Source organism: Kogia breviceps, chromosome 18, assembly GCF_026419965.1.
Source record: "Kogia breviceps isolate mKogBre1 chromosome 18, mKogBre1 haplotype 1, whole genome shotgun sequence".
Lineage (NCBI taxonomy): Eukaryota > Metazoa > Chordata > Mammalia > Artiodactyla > Physeteridae > Kogia > Kogia breviceps.
In genome coordinates, this window is record NC_081327.1 from 16,563,528 (window position 1) to 16,590,366 (window position 26,839).

General features: G+C 43.9%; 2 protein-coding genes across 2 annotated transcripts in view; both read right to left on the reverse strand.

Annotated features, from left to right (window-relative positions):
• Window positions 1–8,625, reverse strand: part of WDR88 (WD repeat domain 88) — a 44,828-nt gene extending 36,203 nt beyond the window's left edge. Inside the window, exon 1 of the mRNA XM_059045699.1 lies at window positions 8,290–8,625. Coding sequence (XP_058901682.1) covers window positions 8,290–8,625 — 336 coding nt within the window. The remainder of the gene's footprint in view (window positions 1–8,289) is intronic.
• Window positions 8,626–9,424: 799 nt separating this feature from the next.
• Window positions 9,425–26,839, reverse strand: part of GPATCH1 (G-patch domain containing 1) — a 44,531-nt gene continuing 27,116 nt past the window's right edge. Inside the window, exons 16-20 of the mRNA XM_059046025.2 lie at window positions 21,405–21,618; window positions 17,687–17,794; window positions 15,617–15,714; window positions 14,025–14,173; window positions 9,425–10,359 (exon numbers count right to left, since the gene is read on the reverse strand). Coding sequence (XP_058902008.1) covers window positions 10,329–10,359; window positions 14,025–14,173; window positions 15,617–15,714; window positions 17,687–17,794; window positions 21,405–21,618 — 600 coding nt within the window. The 3' untranslated portion in view covers window positions 9,425–10,328. The remainder of the gene's footprint in view (window positions 10,360–14,024; window positions 14,174–15,616; window positions 15,715–17,686; window positions 17,795–21,404; window positions 21,619–26,839) is intronic.

Genomic DNA, 26,839 nt, shown 5'->3' on the forward strand with positions numbered 1-26,839 from the left:
TGTAATCGACAAACGGCTGAGGGCTCAGCATGGACAATTCTAAGAGCTGCATTCCTGGGCTCCCCACACTTCTGTGAGTGTTACCTCCAGGAACAGTCCTAATCCTCACAGTGAAAGCTGGAGAGAAGTCCCCTCGTGCTTCCAGCAGGGAAAGGGAAAAGGAACCATCCTGAAATATGCCACAGCATCCTGTTCTTCTTAAGCTCTGCCCTCAGGAGAAACTAACCAGAGCCGAACCTGCTTGGATTTTATCAGAGACTAACTGTCCTGGGGAAAGGGAAACACCCAACCCCAGCCCCCTCTAGCCATCCTATTCCACATGAAAGCGAGGGGTGAGGGTTGCAGACTAAACAGCACATGTGAAGTTCACAATCCAGAGGCACAGGCTCACTAAAAGACAGAGACCTAATCATAGGATTGTAGAATGCTTCTCCACACCCCACACCTTGCGACCACATTATGAAAAGCTTATTTATAGCAGTTCCTTTTACCTAGTACATCATGTCTGCCCATAAAAAAAAAAATTACGAGAAATACTAAGAGGCAGAAAACACAGTTTGAAGGGTCAACACAAATATAACATCAAGAGCAGACTCATATGGTACAGACCAGGAATTTAAAACAACTGTGATTATATGCTAAGGGCTCTAATGAATAAAGTAGACAGTTAGGCAAGAACATGTGGGCAATGTTAGCAGAGAGATGAAACTTCTAAGAAAGAACCAAAAACAAATGTTACAGATCAGAAACACCATAACAGAAATGAAGAACATCTTTGATGGGCTTATTATTAGACTAAACATGGCTGAGGAAAGAATCTCTGAGCTTGAGGATATCTCAATAGAAGCCTCCAAAACTGAAAAGCAAACCGATAAAAGACTGGGGGGAAAAAAAAAAAAAAAAAAAACAGAACAGAATATCCAACAACTGTGGAACAACTGCAGAAGGTATAACATATACATAACAAGAATACCAGAAGAAGAGAGAAAGGAACAGAAAAAAATATTTGAAGCAATAATGATTGAGAATTTCCCCCAAATTAATTTCAAACACTAAACCATAGATCAAGGAAGCTCTGAGAACACCAAACAGGATAAATGCAAAAAAAAAAAAAAAAAAAGAACTACACCTACGCATATCATTTTAAAGCTACAGAAAATCAAAGATAAAAAATCCTGACAGAAGCCAGAGGAAAAAACACCTTACCTATAGAGGAGCAAAGATAAGCCTGACATCCAGCTTCTCCTCAGAAACCATGCAAGTAAGAGAAGACTGGGGACTTACTTCCCTGGTGGCGCAGTGGTTGAGAGTCTGCCTGCAAATGCAAGGGACACGGGTTCGAGCCCAGGTCTGGGAGGATCCCACATGCCACGGAGCAACTAAGCCCGTGCACCACAACTGCTGAGCCTGCGTGCCACAACTATTGAAGCCTGCATGCCTAGGGCCCATGCTCTGCAACAGGAGAAGCCACCTCAATGAGAAGCCCGTGCACCACAACGAAGAGTGGCCCCTGCTTGCTGCACGCAGCAACGGAGACCCAACGCGGCCAAAAATAAATAAATATATATATATTTTTTAAAAGAATAGACTGAAATATTTTAAGTATTGCGAGAAAAAAATCACCAACCTAGAAATTTGTATCCTGCAAAATTATCCTTCAAAAGTAAAGGAGAAATAAAGACTTCCTCAGAAAAACAAAAACTGAGGAAACTTGTTACCAGTAGATCTGCCTTGAGAGAAACATTAAAAGTTCTTTAGACAGAAGGAAAATGACATAGGTCAGAAACTCAGATCTTCATAAAGGAAGAGCATCAAAAAAAGAGAAAAGTGAAGGTAAAAGAAATTGTTTAATTGTTCTTTTTCCTAATTGATCTAACAGATAACAGTTTGTTCAAAATATTAATAGCAACTATGTATATATGAAATAAATGACAGAAATGAAAGGGTCAAGAGGGAGGAATTAGAAATATTTTGTTACTTTAAGGTGCCCACACTACCCATTAAGTGGTATATATAGGGCTATTGAAAGTAGACTTGAATTAACTATAAATGTAAATTATAAATGCAAACTCTTGGGCAACCACTTTAAAAAGTAAAAAAGAGGTACATCTGATATGCTAAGAAAGGAAAGAAAATGAAACCACATAAAATACTCAATTAAAACTGCAAAGGGCAGGGACTTCCCTGGTGGTCCAGCAATTAAGACTCTGTGCTTCCAATGCAGGGGGCATGGGTTCAATCCCTGGTCAGGGAACTAAGATCATGCAAGCCGCGTGGCACGGCCAAAAAAAAAAAAAATTCGAAAAACAAGGGCAACAAATAAAAAACAGTGACAAGTATGGTAGTTATTAATCTAACTATATCAACAATTGCTTTGAATGGTCTAAATGCACCAATTAAAAGACAGGGACTGTCAGAGTGGATCAAAAAACAAGACCCAACAATATGTTGTCTACAAGAAACCCACTCTAGATATAAAGACACATATAGATTAAAAGTAAATGGATGAAGAAAAATATACCATACTAACACTATCAAAAATTTCAGACAGAGCAGACGTCACAGCAAGAAAATTTATCAGGGCTAAAGAGGGACATTACATAATGATAAAAAGGTCAATTCTCCAAGAAGATATAGTAATCCTTAATGTGCATGTGCAGAACACCAGAGCATCAGACTATGTGAGGCAAAAACTACTAAACTTGCAAAGAGAAATTTATGAGTCCACTCTCATAGTTGGAGATTTCAGCACCTCTCTATGAGAAATGGACAGATCCAACAGGCATAAAATTAGTAAGAATACAGAGGAATTCAACAATATCAATCAACTGGATATAATAGACTTTATGGACTGCTTCATCCAACAACAGCAGAATACAAGTTCTCCTCAAACTCATATGGAATATTCACCAATATAGACCACGTTCTAGGCCATAAGACAGACCTTAACAAATATTAAAGAGCAGAAATCATACAATGTCTGCTCTCAGAATACAATGGAATTAAATGAAAACTCAGTAACAGAAAGATGGCTGGGATATAACAAAATACATGGAGACTAACACTTCTAAATGACACATGGGCCAAAGAAGAAATCTCAAGAGAAGTTTTAACGTATTTGGGGACTTCCCTGGTGGCACCAGTGGTTAAGAATCCATCTGCCAGGGCTTCCCTGGTGGCGCAGTGGTTGGGAGTCCGCCTGCCGATGCAGGGGACACGGGTTCGTGTCCCGGTCCAGGAGGATCCCGCATGCCGCGGAGCGGCTGGGCCTGTGAGCCGTGGCCGCTGGGCCTGTGCGTCCGGAGCCTGTGCTCCGCAACGGGGAGAGGCCGCAGCGGTAAGAGGCCCGCGTACCGGAAAAAAAAAAAAAAAAAAAAAAAAAAAGAATCCGTCTGCCAATGCAGGGGACACAGGTTCAAGCCCTGGTCCCGGAAGATCCCACATGCCGTGGAGCAACTAAGCCCCGTGTGCCACAACTACTGAGCCTGCGCTCCAGGGCCAGTGAGCCCCAACTACTGAGCCCGCGCTCTGCAACTACTGAAGCCCACGCACCTAGAGCCCGGCTCTGCAACAAGAGAAGCCACCGCAATGAGAGAAGCCCGTGTACCACAACGAAGATCTAATGCAGCCAAAAATAAATAAAATTTTTAAAGTTTTAACATATTTTGAACTAGACAAAAATGAAAATACAACTTACCAAAATTTGTGGGATGCAGTGAAAGTAGTGCTTAAAGGGAAATTTATAGCATTGAATGCATACATGAAAAAAGAAGGAAAATCTAAAATCAATCATATAAACTTCCACCTTAAGAAAACAGAAAAAGAAGAGCAAAGTAAAACCAAAAAAAGTAGGAGAAAAAAAATACTAGGAATTGCAGCATAATTCAGTGAAATTGAAAACAGGAAATCAATAGAGAAAATCAATTAATACAAAAGCTGATTCTTTAAAAAGATCAATAAAATTGATAAGCCTCTAGCCAGGCTAAGAAAAAAAGAGAGAGAACACAAATTACTAATATCAGCACAGGGGGTAGGGAGGTGTCCAGGATGTAGGGGTACTGCAAAGAAAAAAAATGTTGCCTGCTCTTCCAGTTCTACAAAGATCAAGCCATTAGCCACTGCAGGGGCCCACAGACAGTGCACCTGAGGGGAATTCAAGACAGAGAAAAACAGGAAGCATTCTGTGCTTTGGATACACCAGCCCCTACATGGTTAAGACGCGTACTTAAGGAACATTTAAATGATCCCGGTTTTTCCATCTTCTTCCCATATACAGAAAAGCACTAAAATCATTAACTTGAGATGTCTGTTCTTTGTGATTAGCAGTAAGCTTTCTATGCTTGACTACATGTTTTTCCCAGCAAAAAGTTCATATACCGTGGCTCCTTCCTTACCTCTCTGGAGCCGTCCCTCAGAGCTATCTGAGAGGTTGTCTCCCATGCTACAGTTTGCAGTAAGGTCCAGGAATCAAAGTGAACTGGTAACTTTACACTGTGCATTTTTCTTTAAGTTGACAGCGCTGGGAGGGGGGATCTGAGGCCCTGCCGCCAGTCAGTGCCCCCATGGACGCAGGAACTCTGGATCGGGGGACAAGGTTGGGGTGAGGCGAGTAAAGTCCGAGGTGCAGGGATGAGGGGAGGCGGGGGTCTAGGGTAGGGGAGCGGTTTCGGGGTTGTGGGGAACAAGGGGCTGTGGGAAGGCGGGAGTGAGACGGCCCTTCGGCTCTGGGTAGCTGGGAGAGGTGGGACAGGAACTGGGCCGCCAGGAGACGAGATGCGAGGCTCCAGGTCGGGGCTGGGCCGCCAGAGGGCGCAGGCAAACTGAGCCAGGCGGCAGGAGTGCGGCCGGTCAGGGGGAGGGGCCTGTCACGCGTGGGGCGGGTCAGGGGGTGGGGCCTTGCCGGCGCGGGTCGGGTCGGGTCGGGTCGGGTCGGGTCGGGTCGGGTCGGGTCGGGTCGGGTCGGGTCAGGGGGCGGGGCCTGGACAGCATGGGGCCAGCATCCCTGGCCGATTGCGGGGGCCCAGGACGAGACCCGGTCAGTGGTCTGCTCCAGGTTCCACCGCCAAAGCCTGCGCCTTGGGGTCGAGGCAGCCGACCCTCAGTTCCCTGCTCTGCAGCTGTCTCCGCCTCGAGGCAAAGCTCTTGGGGCTTCGTTCTTTTTCTCATCACAAAAACAGAACTTTGGTATGGGAAAACAGAGCAAGAGCGGGGAAATCCCTCCCACACCCTTCCGGACCTTTCTGGGCAGAGTACTTTTGGAGTGCATGATGGAGAGGGAGCCCCAGGAGCCACGCAGAGAAGTTCCACACTCTTGTACTCTAGGTACATTGACGGAGGCCCTAACAAAAATAGCATACAGAAGGCAGTCCGATGTTTGTAAAAGCAAAAAATGTGAGCTTTTTAGGTATGTGTAGCGTCCCACAAATATGTTCTACAAATCTGCCTGCGCCTCCCTGGCAGGGCCTTGATCGCGGTGCCGCGGTGCAGCAGGAACCGGGGAGCAAAGACCCCAGACCAGGAGTGCTCTTGGCGGGCTCCTGCTCTCAGGGGCCAGGGTGAGAGCTGGGGCAGCCACTGCACAGGCGGCACGCGATGCCAGGTTATGGCCAGAGCCAGGTGAGCTCTGTTTTAGACCGAGGGCAGGGAGAGACACCCCCCCCTCGGGGGGAAGGGGACAAAACGAGGACACTGGAGGCCGGACTGACGGGCTTGAACGTCAGCAAGTCAGATGGAAGAGGAGAGAGATGAGGTAGAGCCGAAATGGCTTGGAAGGTCATGGTCAGATCTCCTGACTTCCTCGTAAATGTGCCAGGGAGCCAAGGGGAGGTTTTGAGCCAATTATTTTTAAAATTTGTGACACATCCACGTGTGAGTGTGCCTTGTTTAAAGGCCAAGAATGAAGAATTATCATTGAGAATGTTCTTTACCAAACCAACTCAGATTGTTGGATGAAATCATCTGGAACATTATTATTCTTGCATTGTGCACCTTCACTTCAAAAGATCATTTGTTAACATTTTCACTGAGCTAAACAACTGCATTAACCTTGCTGTATAAACACTTCCAAGGTGTACTGTTTTCAATCACTGCTCCCCTCTGTTTATTCTAAACTTCTTTTTGTTACTCCAGTTCTTAATTCTGACTTCTTTGTTGTTTGCCACAGTATTCCCTTGAGTGACTTTTTCCTCAAAGAGAGGCATCCTTTCTGAGTTTTTGTAGCTCTGAAGAAAATGTCCTTTTGTTGGCTTTATCAGGGACCAGCAGTTTGGCCAGGCAGAGAATACTTTAGGTCACAAACTTTTCTCCCAGAGCTTTATATAACTTCTCAACTTCTGTTAACCTAATGGATGATAAAAACCTCAGACCAAAAAAAATCTTAAGCCACCTGATGTGCATGCACCCAAGACTGGTTAAATCCATCAGGGGGGCAGCCAGCCAATGGAATACTCTCCACAAAAAAAGAACAAGGAAGCTCTTTCCTTACTAATATGGAGAGACCTCAAGACTTCCCTGGTGGTCCAGTGGGTAAGACTCCGTGCTCCCAATGCAGGGGGCCCGGGTTCAGGTTCGATCCCTGGTCATGGGAACTAGATCCTGCATGCATACCACAACTAAGACCCTGCGTGCCGCAACTAAAACCCGGTGCAGCCAAAATAAATAAATAATTTTTAAAAAAATATGGAAAGATCTCTAAAATAAATTTTAAAAACAAATTTAAAAACCAGGTGTAGAAGAGGTCTAAGATAGGCTTCCATTTATGTAAAAAAACGGAGAGGTCAGAATATACATGTAAGTGCTGGTATGTGCATAAAATATCTCTGTAAGGATGCAGAGGAAACTAGAAACATTTGTTGCCTCCATAGACGGAAAGAGGGTAGTTGGGGGGGGGTGCGGTGGGAGGGAGACACTTTTTAAAAATTTATTTTATTGAAGTATAGTTGATTTACAATGTTGTGTTAGTTTCTGGTGTACAGCAAAGTGATTCATTTCTATATATAATCCCAAACTCCTAATCCATCCCTCCCCCTTGGCAACCACATAGAGAACATACTGTGTCCAAGGGGAGACACTTAATTGTAAAAAAGAAAAACAAAAAATGCCCACAAACCTTTTTTATGTATGAATTTGGATCTTGGGGGTATTCTATGGAGAACAGAAATAAAATACAACTCCTATCTCTCCTTGAATTTTACTTAAAAATCAGAATAACTGTCCCAAATAAAAGCAAGCAAAGCACTGGCACACACTGCTTTCTCTTCAAACAGACTTCCGCATGGAGACCCCAATGCACCCCTGTGGTGGACTGGCCGAGACAGTCAGCCATTCGACAGGCCCAGTTGTGGACTCAGCTCCGAGGTCCTCTGACAGCTGGAGAAGCTTCCATCTCAGTCTGATCCCAGGCTTTTCCATCTGCATTGGAAAAGGGACAGCCTTGCTCCTACCCTTGCAGTGCAGGCATTCACCACCTGTAGGTTTTATTTCCCTCCAGTCTTGCAGTGAACTTGACTATCTCTTTCCACATGAGCACTCCAGTCCTTCTTCAGCCCAGGGAGATTTCCTTGTTTCCTTCTGTGTTTCTTTCCTCCTCCTGCTCCCTCCCCCCACCCCAATACCTCATATATTTACTGGCTCTTCTGCATCTCCCCTGCCTTCCTCTTCTCTTTTCTCTCATAATTATTGTTCCTTTATACTTTTTCTCTGAGTTCTCAGAGAATCCCACGAGATTGTTTTCTAATTTTCTGTTCCAGTTCTCTGCTCTGGTTTTAAAGCCTCTATGGAGGATTTTCGTTTGGAAATCCTCTTTCTCATCCCCAAGACTTCTCTCTGTTCACAGATTATTTCTTCTTCCCAGCCAGCAGCTTTCTTTTCAGCAATGCATTGTCTCTCAAATATCATTTAGAATACAAAGTAGTGTTTGGGGGTTTTTATTTCTGTATTATTGTTATTCTAAGTTTTCTGTTGCTTCTAGTGCTGTTTCATGGGTGACAGGGCTCCCTCACTGACCCCAGGGCATGCACTTGGGAGGGTCACCATGGGGACATTTGTGAGGCTCAGCCAGAGCCCACAGGATCTGGGTTGGGTGGGGTCCCCCTCCCCCAGGATGGTTTCCCTGGGCCACCCGGCCTCTCCTCCAGCTGCCCCCAACGCCCAGCAGCCACTTTGCCCACTAGGTGTGCCTGGGCCTAGCAAGCCAGGTGGCTCCCTCCCAGGTCCCCTCTTGCCAGCTCTTGAGCTCTCCCTACCTGTTGGGAACAAGCCACACCCCCTCCCCTTGGGGGCGGTTCTGACCTTGGAGAGGGGTTCCTGGTCGCCCCAGAACGCTGCCTTCTCAGGCATCCAGTGCTTCTCCGGCGGTGGCAAGTCATTGCCCACGGCCAGGGGGTTAAGAGAGGGCAGCAACCGGCCCCGCCGCGCCTCTAAGAGCGAGAGCTTGAAGCGGCCGCAGGCCCTGACCAGGGCTACCCAGGGCAGCTTGCGGGGCCGATGTGCGGCATCGCGGATGTGGAGCGAGGACAGCTGCACGTTACTTCTCCAGAGCGCAGTCTTCCCGTCCTGGTCCAGGGCTTTTGCGGAGCTGGGGGCGCCCGGGAGCTGGGAGGCCATCTCGGAGCCCGGCCTGGCCATGAACGGTGGCGCCACGCGCCCGCGCCCCCGCCTTGGGACCCACGCGCCCTTCCTGAGCCCGGAGATCTCGCTGCTTCCGCTCAACGCCCAACACGGTTAGCCACAGAAAAATGGACTTCTAGTTCTGGGCGTAAAAGGAATGAGGCCAAGTGTGTGAAACCGGCGGCCCCATCCTTGCGGCCTCGCTTAGGGTCTTCCTGGCTCCGCCTCCCGGAATGATCTGTGTGTCTTCTGCCTTTGTAGGGGGCTCCTGGCCAACCCACTTCACCGTCAACAACAGAGAAACGGTCCATAAATTATAGAATGTGCCCAGGATTAATTAAGATGCAGATGTTAGGGGTAGGTACACAAAATATATAAGCACGTGAGGGAAATACCTGTCATAATGCCAATGAAATACCAAAGAACAAAATGTCACCTCTTGGGACTCCCCTGGTGGCGCAGTGGTTTAGAAGCCGCCTGCCAATGCAGGGGACATGGGTTCGATCCCTGGTCCCGGAAGATCCCACATGCCGCGGAGCAACTAAGCCAGTGCACCACAACTACTGAGCCTGTGCTCTAGAGCCTGCGAGCCACAACTACTGAAGCCTGCGCGCCTAGAGCCCGTGCTCCACAACAAGAGACGCCATTGCAATGAGAAGCCCACTTACCGATTCACTTTGCTGTAAAGCAGAAACTAACACACCATTGTAAAGCAATTATACTCCAATAAAGATGTTTAAAGAAAAAAAAGAGTAGCCCACACTCACCGCAACTAGAGAGAGCCCGCGCACAGCAATGAAGACCCAACACAGCCAAAAACAGATTAATTAATTAATTAATTATTTTTAAAAACTTTAAAAAAAAAGTCACCTCTTGTCCGGGAGCAGACTCAATGCTAGAAAATGACTGCATGGACTTATAACAAAAGAGCAAGATTGTCACCCCTGGCGGGTAGAAGTAGAAGTGATTTTCTTCCTTCTTTCTCCTTTTACAATTGTTCTGATTTTTCTATGATGTTACTTTGATAATAGAAAAAAACCTCTGCACTCTAGACTTTTTCTAAAGGTCTCGTCAGGGCAGATGAGGCAGCCTCAGAGCAGGGACCCAGGGCTGCAGTGCAAAGACCTGGAGCTTGTGTGACCCAGGGTGTGGGCGCACACTCTTCCACTCTTGGTCCCAGTGCTTTTCTCAGACACTTTGGTGGCATCTACCCCGAGAGGCTGAGGCCACCTGCCAGGATCCTGGTACTGTGCTGCCCACTTGGCTCCTGGCCACCAGCACCAACCACATGAGGGAGGAACCACACTCCCCAGGAAAACATGGGAAAGTGACCACCTCCCTCCCACACGGGTCCTTAAGTAAGTCAGACTGTCCTTATCTGAACCTGGTTTTCTTCACAACAAAACCAGAGAAAAGCCTTTGCTTTTCATTTCTTTTTTAAAGTTTCAGGAAATGAAAAATCAAGAAAAAAATAGAAAAACGCCATTTTAATTAAACTGTACAGTCTGAGTTTTTTCCTCTGACACTAACAGAAGTTAAAAATAGAAATCAATTTCAGCAACCTTCCAAGGCAAGCTTTGAAATGTCAATGTTTTTTTAAAAATTATTTTACAGCAAAAATTTACATATAAATACAATCTATACAATCTATTAACCGAGTGACCAATGAACTTCCATCCTGGAGGAGATCTGGTACTGGGACAGGCCAGGGCAGAATTCAATTACTGCCTCCTTAGTGGAAGACGCTTCAGCCTAGAAAAGGAAATAAAAGAGAGAGAGGAGGAAAGTTAGATACAAACGGAAAAACCAGACAGTTCAGCGGGGGAGAAGAATGCCAGGCCCCTCCCTGAGCCAAAGTGGCACAAAATACAGAGGATGACCCACACCATGAAAGAAAGTACCGTTTACTCTGCACTCTGAAGATTCTGTTCCCCCCAAAACACACAGAGAGACTCACTCCTCCACATCTCAAATTAAGACCCTTTTATAAAAACAAGTTCTAATCCTGGTTGCACCCACCTATCTCATGTATGACCTTTGGGAAGGAACTAAAAAAACAAAAAACAAAACCATGTTTGCTCCAGGGCCAAAAGCTCCCGAGCTGTCAGTCTTAAATCTCAGCTTCATGTACACAAGAATGTTCATGGCGGCTCTACTCACCAAGAAGAGCTGGGTCACACTGACTCTAGATCCGTGCTCTACAGTCCCAAAGTGGGAAGCCAAATGCCCCCAACAGCGGAACAGATGGGTACTCTGTGGTATTTCCCACAAAGGAACACTCTATGGCAATGAGAACGAACCAGCTGCTGCTACGACAATACAGAGGAATCTCACAAGCCAGAGGCAAGAGTTCACAGTACATGGGTCCCTTAAATAAATCTGAAACACAGGCAAGAGTAATCAGCGGTGATAGAAGCCAGAGTGGTTACCTTTGGGGGGCGGGGGTGGGGATGCTAAGTGGGAGCGGCTTCTGGAGTGCCGGTTTATTCCTTGCTCTAGGTATATTCAGGGAGTGAACATGCACGGAGCTGGGAACTTACAGTGTGAATGCACTAAAGAGTGTACTTAACTGTATGTTTCCACGCCTGTGGAATTCTAGAATGGGCAAAGCTAACTTACAGGGACAGGAGGAAGATCAGTGTCTCCTGGGGAGGGGATGGAGGGGCCAGACAGCAAGTCCATCCAGAACTAGGCTGTGCCGTCACTGAAGGAAAGCAGCAGGGGCCCTTGACAAGAGTGACACCTCAGCCAGGCGCTGGGGATGCAAGTAAGACCCATGTGGTCGTGACGCTCAAAATGCCCCCTGCAGGAGACAGATGCCAACAGGCAATACACAGAGTGGAGTGAGGCACAAACGATGGAGGGGCCCCCTCCAGGCTCCCTGGGGAGAACATAGGAAGCTTAGGGGTGGGGTGAGGGGCTATGGAAACTATACCTTTAGCAACCACAAGAGTAATACTTTAATACATTTCACACCTCAGACTCTGCATTCCCTCTATCCCAGTCCCCTGCCTCAGAGATAAGCGCTCTCAAGGGTCTAAGAACCCCTCCAGTCCTTTTCTATGCAAGGATGTACATACATGTGCATGCGGGGAAATCCAAAGGCCTGAGGACAACAGTACCAGGCATATACACTGTTCTGCAGCTTCTGGTTTCTGAATGGTAAGTTTTAGACGCAAGTCAGCACACAGCTACCTGCCCACATTTTCTGACTGCTGTGCTCAGCCCACCCCACCACCCCCTCCCTATGGGCACTGAGGGGCTTCCACGTGTGCAAGCACAAATGCCTCCCCGCAGGAATGACTCATCACATGGCCCCAAACGGTCAAGGGTGAAAATATCAGGTGTTGTTGAGGGTCAGTGGGCCTCCCTGGGCCTTGCTTTCCCCACCGGTGAGAGGAGGGGACACAAGTCACAGCCTTATGTGAGGATTAAAAGAGCCCCACAGTGCCTGGCCCACCCCTGTCACCACTGACACGCACCGAGGAAAGGGAAACGTGGATCAACATAGCCGCTTCAGGGGGCTCTGGATTAAACTGAAATGCTCATATCTGTATTGTATCTTTTTTTTTTTTTGCGGTATGCGGGCCTCTCACTGCTGTGGCCTCTCCCGTTGCGGAGCACAGGCTCCGGACGCGCAGGCCCAGCAGCCACGGCTCACGGGCTTAGTCGCTCCGCGGCATGTGGGATCCTCCCGGACCAGGGCACGAACCCATGTCTCCCGCATCGGCAGGCGGACTCTCAACCACTGCGCCACCAGGGAAGCCCCCGTATTGTTTCTGAACCATGAGAAGGTCCTATCCATTCTAAAGAAATAAATGAAAAAGAACAGGCAGTGGCACTTGTCTTTCCAGACGGCAAAATATACTATAAGGCCAGAGTAGTTAAAAGAGGGTGGATGAAAAAAGAGAAAAATGGCTAAGAGACCAGAACAGAGAATCCAGGAACAGATCCGCACGGGCACAGGCGTTTAGAATCTGATCAAGCTACACCTCCCTGAACAGCCCAGAGCACCGGTGGGGCCGAGTGGCCAGGGCTCGCGCCTGCCATGGCCCCCGTCACCCTGGGCCCACAGCTGGACTTGCCCTACCTGGTCCCGTGCTGGCCGGGCAGGGCCACCCAGCTGCTCCAGCCCGTTGCACGGAGGGGAAGGGAAGACAGCGACTTCCAGGCAGGACCATGACAACCTCCAAGACTATCCTCCAACCCGTTCCCCTCGGCTCCTCCGAGGGCCACGTGCTAGAGTGGAACAAACTGGGATCCTGAGTACCTTTCTCAATTTAACTTATGCTCCATTGTGCTGTGCCAATGGGTTGAGAGGGTTCTTTTTCATTGCAGCTCGCCTACTCACTCTAATACAACCAGCCATCTATCTGGAGAAAGGTAAGTTGGATGCCTACCCTAGTCTGTTCACACAAAAAAAGGAAAATAAAACAATTCAAAGAGGTTAAACCAAAACAAAACTACAAAAGCATGAGAACAGTCTATATACATACACAAAAGCTTACACTAGGGAAGGCCTTAAAGAGACAAAATGTAAAACATACCAACAATACCCCAAAAATTCATAAAACTGAGTGTCCCCAAAATTAAAGTTTCTGTTCAACAAAGATTGTTAAAAGTCATATAACAGGTAACACTCTAAAACACAAAGGATTAATATCCAGAATTATTTTTTAATTCCTAAAAATCAATAAAAATAGTACCTAAAAACCAGTATCAAAATCTAACAGAAAACAGAATATTGTGCAAAGGACAGGAGCACTTTATTCACAGAAGAGCTCATGGCAAAGGCTGGGACACACAGGAAAGGCTGCTGAGACACATAGGAAAGGCTGCTCAGCCTCATTACTCATTCGGGAAATGCAATGAAGATGACATGCCATTCTTCACCCATCAGGCTGGCAAACATCTCTGTGCTATTTGTAACTGATGTAATAACAAGGTGCTTTCATAATTTAAATGGATAGAGCCACTTTTGGAAACAATTTGGTGATATTTATTCCTTCTAAATGTTCGTTCCCTCTAGATTTATGCTACATAAAGTTATATTATTTATATTAAAAATGTGCAACAAAATGCACGTGTACCTCTGTGCGTGTGTGTGCGTGTGTGTGTGCGCGCATGTGTGTGTGGCTGCACAAAAAGCCTTCAGACTTACAAAGCAACAGGTGAGAGGTTACTGTGGAGAGAAGAGAGATTTGGGGAATTGGTCACGGGCCACTTCAAACCTGTAAGATCTGAATTTTCACAATGATAATATGTTTACATATTACTTATGCAATTAAAAGTTAACTTTTAAAAAAACGAGTTAATGCACAAATTTATCATTTCTGACATTTCCCTCTATGCAAACACGGCAAGGTTTCAACGAGCCTCTGAGGGTGTCTGAAAGCCTACTGTCTCCTGTCACCTACCGTCTCAGCAGTTCCTGGGGTGACAGGTCTGCGGCCCCTTCTTCATCGCTCTGGCTGTCACTGCTGTCCGTACTCTCGGAACTACTACTTTTCTCTGACTTTTTATTCTTTTGCTTGCCTTTGTGTTTGTGCTTCCGGTGTTTCTTTTTCTGAAATAAATAAATAAACAATCGAGGAGAACAAATGGGTGTTTCCCTTCCTAATTCCGTGCAGTGGTAGGCTAATGAGGCATTTGGTTGCTGGAGTCATTCAAAAACAAAAAACTTCCCTTGGCGGAGCTTTAGCCTGGTGTGGGACAGACCAGGACACACAACTGGGCACACTCTCCACCGCGCATACGCTCACAAAATTGATCTTCTGGCAACAGACACAGCAGAACCAAGCAGGCACAGGCAGGACCCCATCATGACACTCAGCCCCCATCTCTTCCAAGGTGACCCCATCCCCACCCCGTGAACCTGCCTGCTCCATTTTTTTAGCCATGTGTGACAAACCACATATCAGGATGGCAAGCTCCCTGGAAAAGCACAAAGAAGAAACTGGTAGAAGGTCAGAGAACAGCACATACGCCGGTGAGAAACACGTGAGTTTGGTTTTCAAATCTGTCATCACCAGTTTCTTTCCTTTCACTCTAGGAGAACTTCTCTTACCTTCCATGCTCAAGAATTCTTTTTTCTGGTAGCCAAAAGAGGAACTGTTTCTAATCAATTCTACTACTACCCAGATCACTGTGGGTACCCAGCACTAACATTAACTGAATTAAAAGCCTGTGCCATAACTCAAAAGAAGACATGGGTGTTGAGACAGCGGTGTCAACAGTGTTCTTTAAGTGTCCATTACTTCAAATGGCAAGCTACAGACCCAAATCTCTATTTGTAATGATGACAAAGTAGTTGAGAATTGTTCAAACTCATACCTTCCTTTAATATTGAATGATAATCAATATCAAATGTTTTTATTCATTATCTAAATATTTTATTAAAAACAACTGTTTTCTTAAACACAGTAATTAACTATTCTGTTATCTAATACTCAACCATTACTCTAAGATATTTATTTATTTATTTAATTTACTTTTTTGGCCAAGCAACTTGCAGGATCTTAGTTCCCCGGCCAGGGATTGAACCTGGCCCCCTCAGTGAAAGTCCCGAGTCCTAACCACTGGACCGCCAGGGAATTCTCAACTCTAAGATATTTAAATGTCCTTTTTCCTGCTTTTTAATGTTCATGAGTAAAAAAAAAAAAAAATTTAAGTAGAACTGAATAAATTAAGATGTTCTGTCTAAAAGAAAAACAGGACTTCCCTGGTGGTCCAGTGGTTAGACTCTGTGCTTCACGGCAGGGGGCGTGGGTTCGATCTCTGGTCAGGGAAGATGCCGCATGACGTGTGGTGTGGTCAAAACAAAACAAAAAAACAAAGTTTTTCTGAAAATCGAGGGTTTCCATTGACTCTCAGCATTTCTGTCAAGGTGTAGAGAGACCTGTGGCCTCCATCTTGACTGGCTTCATGGGACACCCCTGGAGTCTGGTCCTGACGACAGAAGCAGGGGCGTCTGACCCCACACACTGATCCTGGCACACCCAGAAGTTACCTTCTCTTTCTTCCGTCTGTGCTCTTTCTTGGTCTTGTGTTTTTCTTTGTTCTTTTTATGTTTCTCTTTGAGAGGTGCCTCAAGTTTCTGACGAGCATCTGAAACACGAATGTAATAAAGACATAACTCATAGACTATAGGGGAAAAGAAGGCTAAATTACTTAGTTAGGAATCTGACGTAGACAGATGTTTACCATTAAGGCAGAACTCCTGCCCTGCCTCACTGATAAACAAGCAGATTAGCATATCATGTTGTAGATCTATATTTAGAAACTGCCAGAAACCTCAACCTAAGACCAGAGTGATCCAACTGGTGTCTGGCCACAGTCTTATCTGCCAGATGAAGATAAAGTCAGACCAGAATGCCTACAAGCCTTCTGTCATCTAACAACCTCAGGTAAACTCAGAGATAGACCAGAGTCTGAATCTGGCTCTGTCAGCGGGTCTGTGATCTTCGGCATGTTGCTAAACCTCTCCAAGTCTGTTTTCCTGTCTGAAAAATGGGGAAAATAAGAATCCCTATCCTTTGGGGGACACAGAGAGGATTAGATGGGACCATGCACATGAATCCCATAGCCCAGAATCTGGCACATAATTGTCCACCCCGCTGACACCGTCCACCCTTTACAAAAGCACATTTCATGTGAGTTTGTCTTATAAGCAAAAACACTAAAAAATTAGCACCAAAACGATATACGTGATCATTAAAAATGACTAAACATGGCAGAAATAGAGACATGGATGTAAAGAACAAATGTATGGACACCAAGGGGGGAAAGTGGCAGGGGTGGTGGTGGTGGTGGTGGGTTGAATTGGGAGATTGGGACTGACATGTATACACTAATATGTATAAAATGGATAACTAATAAGAACCTGCTTTATAAAAAAATAAATTAAATTAAATTAAAAAAAAAAAAAAAAAAAAGACTAAAGTTGCACGCGCTCCACTTCTCCACCTCCAAATTCTGACCGAAACGTTTTCATAGGTCATTAACTTCCAGGTCATCAAACCAGCAGAAAATTATCTATAGCAGAAACAGTGTAAGTCATTAAATCAACTTTTTTCTACCTAAAGAAAAATTCCAAGGTATTTCAGGAGTATGGTTTATTTCCCAAACCCGGTTAACCGATGCCTGCAATTTTCTAGTCCTACAGTTTGGTCAAGTATTTCCCAAGTTGACCTCCCCAAACTTTTTTTTTTTGATGCTAGTTTTTGGAAAATAGCCCACAGACCAAATTAAGTTATCAACTATTACAGAGTTATCAAGAACCATCTGGGAAATGGGCATAACTAACTTAGCTTTCAAGTGCCGACACTTACTTTAAACTAAAGATCTGAACAATTACACAAATGAGAAATACATTCACCACAATTTTTCAAAACTTCACACATTTGACTCCTCTCTGCTTTCATCTCTTTGAAGGCTGGGTTAATTAACCAAGCCAATATGCATATGTGGGCACTACAGGAAACTATAAAGTAGATAATAGAATTTTATGTCATTTCTATGTCTGGGCCCTATTATCAGATGTTTGTTGACTCAGCTTTCAAAGAGATGCCAACCAGTCTAAACATTTTAACAGGAGATGTCAGTTTAAGCTGGCACTGAACAGAAGTTGTTAACAGATACTGGGGGAGGAGGATGAGCTGTATTTAATTCTGAAAGGATTAGTTTTATTTTATTTGCTGCATTAGCCAAAGTACAAAGAAGTCTCAGAATATCCTTCTCCCTACAATTCCTATCCCCTCTTTGTGCCCTAGATTTTTACTTTTTTATCTCTATACGTGACAAAATTTGAGATACTTAGGGCCCTATCTGTTAAAAAGTTAAAAAAAAAAATTAAAGTACTCTAAGGCTGAAAAGCAACAGCTATCATTTTAGGCGCGAGGTGGAAGCACTGATTTTCCAAACATGGCTGAGAACGGATAAACTAGAAACAAACATAAATATTTGGTCAGCCTCATGCTGGATTACGTTGGCAGACAGAACAATGTGGTTAGAGTTGTCCTATCTTGGGGGAGACTCTGGCCCCAATGCAAACAGATGACATAAGGAGCTCTCGACTCACTGGGGCAGAAGACGGGAGGCAGCTGCGGGCCGAACTCCTCTCTTTCATCTATCTGTATCTTCTGAATCGGGAAGAAAGGTGCGGGCTCCTGGGGTGCTGGCTCACTAGCTGAAAAACACCAGGATATTAATTTTAGATACACGCCAAATACTAATGTGCTTGAGTCTTCAGTTAACGTCTGTTTTTTACCGGATACCATGTGCTTTTCGTTCAGCACCCTGCGTAATTAGCTCATGCCAGGTGTTGAGGACACAGCAGTGAACACACAGGCCCAACCTCTGACCTCCTGGACATTTGAGCTGGGATGCCGGTCACACAAGGGCACCTGCTTGGCTGTACCACAGGGGTGGCGGGGGTACTTGTGGCACACACTCCACATCACCTGAGACCTAAAAGGTTGAAACACCATCGGGACTTCCCTGGCAGTCCAGCGGTGATGACCCTGCACTTCCAGCGCAGGGGGCGTGGGTTTGATCCCTGGTCAGGGAACTAAGACCCCACACGCCACATGGCCCAAAAATAAAAACAAAAACAACAATGTGATTAGGTCAGCCAAGATGACTAAATACAATATCACAAAAACTGAAATAAATAAATAAAAATAAAAGGTAGAAACACAACCTCAAGGAAGGGCCATCTCAGGAGAATAAAGACTTACAAACAAACAGGATGTTTGGCTTTGCTGGTGGTGCAGTTGTTAAGAATCCGCCTGCCAATGCAGGGGACACGGGTTCGAGCCCTGGTCTGGGAAGACCCCGCGTGCTGCGGAGCAACTAAGCCTGTGCGTCACAGCTACTGAGCCTGTGCTCTAGAGCCTGCGAGCCACAACTACTGAGCCCAGGCACCACAACTAGTGAAGCCTGCGTGCCTAGAACCCGTGGCTCCGCAACAAGAGAAGCCACCGCAATGAGAAGCCCACACACCACAACCAAGAGTGGCCCCCGCTCGCTGCAACTAGAGAAAGCCCACACGCAGCAATGAAGACCCAATGCAGCCAAAAATTAATTAATTAATTAATTTTTAAAAAAAACAGGATGTAAGACTATGTCCCAGCTCAGAAGGCTTCATTTCACTCAAGATAAATCATCAGAGGAGAAAAACTGAATATAAACAAATTATTGTGTTCACATTAATAATCTCGTTTTTAAAAAAGAGATGATTAGGTTTTCAGAGAGAAGAGAGAAAGATGGGGAAAGTCCGGAAAAATATGCATCAAAGCATTAATGGTGGTTATCTCTGGGAAGGGGGAATTCCCAGAGACTTAAGCTTTCTACATTTCTTTTCTTTTCTTTTTTTTTGGCTGCGTCAGGTCTAAGTTGTGGCGTGTGGGATCTTCTGTTTTGGCGTGCTTTGGGCTTCTCTCTAGTTGTGGCACGGGCTCCAGAGCGCACAGGCTCCGTAGTTGCACCACCTGGGCTCTCTAGTTGTGACGTGCAGGCACAGTAGTGGAAGCATACAGGCTTAGTTGCCCCGTGGCACGTGGGATCTTAGTTCCCCAACCAGGGATCAAACCTGCATCCCCTACATTAGAAGGCGGATTCTTAACCACTGGACCACCAGGGAAGTCCCTATATTTCTATATTTTTAAACTTTTCAAGTAATATATGACTCTGTAATAAAAAAATAAGTTGTTTTTTTCTCACAAAGAAAAAATAGGCTGACATTTGCAATCACCTAAGAACCAACAATATTTTATATCTCTATGTAACTTTTTGGTTAAAGGCCCTCAAAAATTAAACCCAAGTCCACCACGGACTGAAAGGGGCAGGCAGAACAATCTAAAACTGAGATGGGAAATTCTGTCCACCCACCCAAACATCTGAAAAGTCTCCCACCCTTGCAAGCACCAGACAGTCTCCTTTCCTATGCCCAAACTCCTGTCTGGGGTAAACAGAACAAGTAGGACAGGCTACTAACAAGGTATTAGACTCACTGTAATGAGAACAGACACCATCTACCAAGTGCCACTTATGTGCCAGGCAATGCCCATCTGATGGTTGTTCCAGAGCATACAATCAATCTGCCCTACAGAGAGGAAAGCAGGAAAAAACCCTGTATATGTCATGACCAAATGTTTTCCACTAATCCTGGCACCTCATCAGCAACCAGGTTAAAAAAAAAAAAGAAGCTATTTTTTAACTGAAAATTTTACTATTTTATAATTCTCCTCAACTAGGATAAGTAGGAAAATCAATGTTATCAAACACATCTTTACATCCTAAAAATATAGCAGAGATTTATACCAGATAGAGAGAAAAAAAAAAAAAAAAGAACTCTGCTCCACCCCATTTAAAGATACAAAAGATTATAAATCATAGAAATATTTTTTTGGATCTGTCTACTAAGGCAAGGAAACAAAAGCAAAAATAAATAAATAAGGGACCTTCCTGGAGGTCCAGTGGGTAAGACTCTGCACTCCCAATGCAGGGGGCCCGGGTTTGATATCTGGTTGGGGAACTAGATCCCGCATGCGTGCCGCAACTAAAAGTTCGCATGCCACAACTAAGAAGCCCACGTGCTGCAATTATGGAGCCAGGGAGCTGCAACTAAGGACCCTGCCTGCCACAACTAAGAGCCGGTGCAACCAAATAAATAAATATATAACTAAATAAATATTTTTTAAAAAACAAAAAACAAATAAGACCTAATTAAACTAAAAAGCTTTTGCACAGCAAAGGAAACTGTCAACATAATGAAAAGACAACTGCTGGTATAAATCTTGTTGTTGTTTTTTTTTTTTTCCATCATCCTGGTTTTGATATCACCTCACACTTGTCAGAATGGCTACCATCAAACAGACCACAAATAACAAATGTTGGTGAGGGTATAGAGAAAAGAGAACCCTTGTACATTGTTGGTGGGAATGTAAACTGGTGCAGCCACTGTGGAAGATAGTACAGAGGTTCCTCAAAAAACTAAAAATAGAACTATCATGTGATCCAGCAATTCTACTGCTGGGTATATTTCCAGAAAAAAATGAAAACTCTAATTTGAAAAGATACATGCACCCTATTGTTCACAGCAGCATTATTTATAATAGCCAAGATTATGGAAGCTCCCCAAGTGTCCATCAACAGACGAATGGATGAAGAAGATATGGTGTATATACACAATGGAATCCTACTCAGCCATAAGAAAGAATGAAATTTTGCCATTTGCAACAACATGGATGGACCTGGGAGGGTATTATGCTAAGTGAAATAACTCAGACAAAGAAAGACAAATACTGTATGCTATCACTTACATGTGGAATCTAAAAAATAAAACTGAATGAATATAACTAAACAGAAACAGACTCACAGACATAGAAAACATACTCGTGGTTACCAGTCGGGACAGAGAAGGTGGGAGGGGTAAACGAGGGGTAGGGGATTAAGTGATACAAACTATTATGCATAAAATATATAAGATACAAAGATATATTATACAGCACAGGGAATATAGCCAATATTTTATAACAACTTTAAATGGAGTACAATCTACAAAAATTTTTAATCACTATATTGTACACCTGAAACTAATATAATATTGTAAATTAACTATAATTAAATACAACTTTTTTTAGCTTAAAAAAATACAAAAGATTAAAACATCATCAAAAAATCATCAATTGCTAATTATCCTGGTTCCAAACTACACACTAAATGAAGAAAGCAGCTTCTCTAGAAACATCACTGTTTTCTTTTTTAGAGCCCAAAGTCTAAAATATTTGACATACCTTGTGCCACAGATGACGTTTCCACCGAGTCAGCCTCCTGGGAACCTTGGAAGTCGGCTTCCCCGGTACCTTCCTGATCGTCTTCACTGTCGCCTTGCTCATCCTCAGAGGATGAAGACTTTTCATCTGAGGAGCTGGCAAAGATGGCTTTGAATAAGTCCATGGATGGGCGGCTACCCTCTCCTTCAGTCTGTGAATCCACACCTTTGTTTACCTGTATTAACAGTGAAATAACAGTCAGAAATGAAGAAGCAAGGGTGAAAGGAGACACGCGTTCTAGAACATGGCACCCGTGCACACACACACGCACGCACGCATGCGTACATCATATGCACACATACTTATGTTTGTGCTCATTTACGTGGGTCTCCACACCCACGCACTGCCTAACTAAACAATGATCACTCACACGGCATCGTTTTTGTGGTGTTTCTGATTCAACACCTATAGATTGTGCTGACTGGTAGAAGCAGTTGAAGCTATACGTGGAAACAGGTCATTAATCAGAATTGCAAAGGACCCAGAAAAAGGCAGTAGGGACTAGCACAGTGCCTCTGTCCTGTTTTCAAAAGTCTATCCGAGCCTTCAGAGGTCCCACATGAAAGGTAGTGAAGACAGTGTACTCGTATAAAAGTGCTGAAGAGAAAACTGGGGGCCTCCACACAATGGGGAGGGCACCAAGAGCAAGCCAACAAAATGGTCCTGGAGCTCCCCTCTGCAATTACACGTCACCCTTCCTAAAAGCAGCCCAGGTATGGAGAGTCAGGTTAGCCAATAAAGAGGCAGTGACTTTGTATACACTCCATTCTATAAACAAGGAGCAAAGGTATGAAGAAGACATGGCTCCCACGTCCTAAGAGCTAATCACCAGACAGACATGCAGTGATCTAACGTGCTAAGTGTGAACAGCAGTGACGAGAGAGCCCAGGACTGGCCTAGATCCGAACCCACTTCAGTCCTTCCATTTTACCACTGAAGAACGTGTGTCAGGGGCTACAAGAGGCTCTGTCAACGACACACGCATGCTACGTGCCCAGGGTGGGCCTGGACTCTACCACCAGCTCTCCTTGCTCTCGGCCAGGGGTCCCTCCCCAGTCCCACATCACCTCCAATTTCTGAAGCAGAGTTACAAATACGCACGTGAGGAAAACCGATACAAGATAGTGGAATTTATGATTTTAAAGTAAACCCTTTTCATAGAAAAAAATTAAGGAAGAAAAGCATACCATTGCCCACTAAAAATAACCAGGACACCTTGGAATAAGGACTGATTCTAGAGCTGGGGCTGAGAAATAAAAAGATGAGGCCAGAACATCTTACTATGCCCAGAAAGTGAGGACATGCTCAGAGGGTAAAAGGGACATTTCAACAGGACACAGAAGCCAACTTGAAGGGGCTTCAACTAAACAAACTAGCACAATTGGAGGATTAAAATAAATAATGATAGTACTGAATTATCCCTCCGGATAAAATAGGAAACCGTGGGTCCACAGTGACATAAATAGTTTGATGAAGGACAGGGTATTTATATATTTCAAAGCTCTTAAATGTGTAATAAAGATAAAGTACAAATTAATAAGAAATGAATAAATAAAAGTACTTAACTACAAAGGGGAAAAGACTGACTTCACAGTGGAGAAGTCTGGCAGACACGATCTTACTCAATAATCAAAGTGAACATCAGTAACGGGAAAAATCATCATCGTATTCTACTTGGCAGGACACAACAAAAGCAGAGCAGCATCCCTTCTGAGGTGTTCCTGCCAAAATGCAGAACCAGAATCTAATCCTGAGGATATGCCTGATGAGCCCAAATTGAGGGGTAACCTACAAAATACTGGCCTGTAATCTTCAAAAGTAACAAGATCACGACTCCACGCTCACAATGCCTGGGGCACAGGTTCGATCCCTGGTCAAGGAACTAAGATCCCACATGCCACACAGCTTGGCCAAAAAAAAAAAAATTTAATTTAAAAAATTTAATTTCATTTTTAAAATAAATTTTAAAAATAAATTTGAAAGAAAAGTATCAGGGGCTTCCCTGGTGGCGCAGTGGTTGAGAATCCGCCTGCTGATGCAGGGGACACGGGTTCGTGCCCCGGTCTGGGAAGATCCCACATGCCGCGGAGTGGCTGGGCCCGTGAGCCATGGCCATTGAGCCTGTGCGTCCGGAGCCTGCGCTCTGCAACGGGAGAGGCCACAACAGTGAGAGACCAGCATACCACAAAAAAAAAAAAAAAAGAAAAAGAAAAGAAAAGTATCAGGCTTCCCTGGTGGCGCAGTGGTTGAGAGTCGGCCTGCCAATGCAGGGGACTCAAGTTCAATCCCTGGTGCAGGAAGATCCCACATGCCGTGGAGCAACTGGGCCCGCGTACCACAACTACTGAGCCTGCGCTCTAGAGACCGCGAGCCACAACTACTGAAGCCCGCACGCCTGGAGCCCATGCTCCGCAACGAGAAACCTACACACAACGAAGAGTGGCCCCTGCTCACTGCAACTAGAGAAAGCCCACACACAGCAACAAAGACCCAACGCAGCCAAAAATAAATAAATAAAATAAAGTTATTAGAAAAAAAGAAGAAGAAGAAAATGTCAGGAAGATCACGAAGAGGAGGAGCTCAAGAGGGTGATCCTATATAGTGGTTTATGAGCTTCTCGCTCACCTGTGAGCTCATGGATCTGATTCCATGAGCAAATCAAAGCCTCTGATAACAGAACTATGGGATTAACTACCAGCCAGGTCCCAGACCAGCCAGCAGGAAGAGCACATACAGGAAAGATCTGAAGAGTACTCTAAAGGCTTTGAAAACGGAAGGACATTTCAACCCAGATGGGTTGGAACTTGTAGCCTGAACCTAATTAGGTCGATTGTCTGCTAAAGCAAAATAAAACAACAAAACAAAAAGGCAACATTCTCCTTAGAATTTAAACAAGACCCAGGGTCTCATTACGTAATATTCAAAGTATCCAGAGTACAAGCCAAATTTACTTGGTATACAAACAACCAGGAAAATCTCAACTTGCAGAAGATAATCAACAAACACCAACCCCAAATGACAAAAACCAAAATGACAAAAATGTTGGAATTATGAGACAGACTTTAAAGCAGCTATTATGACCCTGCTCCAAGAATAAAGACAAATGAAGAAAAGATTTTAAAAGGTCTCAGCAAAGAAATTAAAGATATAAATACAATAACCCAAATAAAAAATTCACTGAATGGGCTCAATAGCAGAATGCAGATGACAGAGGAAAGACTCAGTGAACTCGAAGACAGAGCAATTGAAATTATCTGATTTAAACAACAGAGAGGGGAAAAAAAGAGAGTGAAAACCAGAACAGAGGCTCAAAGACCTACAGGACGAATTCAAAAAGTATTACATTTATGTCATCAGAGTCTCAGGAGAGGCACGAGAGTGTGATGCACAAAATATATTTGAATAAAATAATGGCTGAAAATGTCCCAAATTTGGTCAAAGGCAAACTTAAAGATTCAAGAAATTCAGAAAACCCCAAACAAAATAATCTCAAAGAAATGCACACGCAGATATATCATTACCAAACAGCTAAAAACCAAAGACAAAGTGAAAATCTTGAAAGCAGCCAGAGGAAAAGTCACATCACTACAAGGACAGGAACAACAATGTGAAAGACCATAGGTTTCTCATCAGGAACCAAAAGGCCAGAAGGAAGTGGCACAACATTTTTTTTTTTTTTTTTTTTTTTTTTTTTGCAGTATGCGGGCCTCTCACTGTTGTGGCCTCTCCCGTTGTGGAGCACAGGCTCCGGACGCGCAGGCCTAGCGGCCATGGCTCACAGGCTTAGTTGCTCCACGGCATGTGGGATCTTCCCGGACCAGGACACAAACGCGTGTCTGCTGCATCGGCAGGCGGATTCTCAACCACTGCGCCACCAGGGAAGCCCTGGCACAACATTTTTAAAGAGCTAAAAGAAAAGACCTCTTGACCCAGAATTCTACATCCAGCAAAAACATCCTTTAGGAGTGAAGATGGAATACAGGATATTCTCAGATGAAAGAAAATTAAGGGAATTAGTTGTTGGAACTGCTGTAAAAGAAATGCTACAGGAAGTTCCTTAGACAGAAGGAAATGATAAGAGAAGGAAACCTGCAACTTCCCTGGTGGTCCAGTGGTTAAGACTCTACACTTCCACTGCGGGAGGCATGGGTTCAATCCCTGATCGGGGAACTAAGATCCCGCATGCTGTGCAGCACAACCAAAAAATAAAAGAATTTTAAAAAATTTTTTTAAAAAGAGGGAAACCTGGAACTTCAGGAACAGAAATGATAAATATCCAAGTAAATCAAATAGACCATTATCTCCTCAGCAGTTCTCTTAAATGTGTATAACAACTGAAAGCAAAAATTTAAATATTGTCTGATGAGGTTTTCATTATGTGTATATATATATATATATATATATATATATATATATATACACTGTAACATATAGACTACAACATAAAGCAGGGAGAGTAAAGGGACGGTAAGGATTGTCTATTCCACTTGAAGTGGTAAAATATCAATCCTAAATACATGGTGTAAAGGTTAATTAAGTATGTATATTGTAATCCCTAGAGCAATCACTGCAAAAATAGAGTAAAAAAATATATAATAGATAAATGCAAATAGAAAACTAAAAATTATTAAAGTGATACAAAAGAAGGTAGGAAAGGAGAAAGAGAGAAACAAAAAAGAGTGGGAACAGAAAGCAAACAATAAAACTGCAGACCAAAATCCAAATTACATCAACAAGTTACATTAAATACAAATGGTCAAAACATACAAAAATTAAAACATACAGATTATCAAAATGTATTTAAAAATAAAGCACCTAATGACATGTTGCTTATTAAAAACCTACTTTAAATATAATCAAATAGATTAAAAGTGAAAAGATGGAGAAATACATACTATGCAAACAATCAGGGATAAAGAGTAATATTACATAATGATGAAAGGGTCAATTCATCAAAAAAAAAAATAACTATCCTAAATTTGTATGCACCTAACAAGAGTTTCAAAATACATGAAGCAAGCACTTGGGAATAAAGTTTAATAGTTTCTTATAAAGTTATATCTATATTTAGCTCTTACCCAGTAATCCGACTGTGAGGTATTTACCCTAGGGAAGTGTAAACTTAGGTTCATATACAAATTTGCACATGAATATTCATAGAAGCTTTATTTATGATAGCCAAAAGCTGGAAACAACCATATGTCCTCAAAGAGTGAATGGACCAAGCTGTGGTGTACCCATACAGTGAAATATCATTAAACAATAAAAAGGAAGGAACTACTGATACACACACAGTACTGATGAATCTCAAATGTATGACACTGAGTGAAAGAAGCCAGTTTCAAAAGGCTACATATGTATATCGTCTGATTCCATTTATATAACGTTCTGGAAGG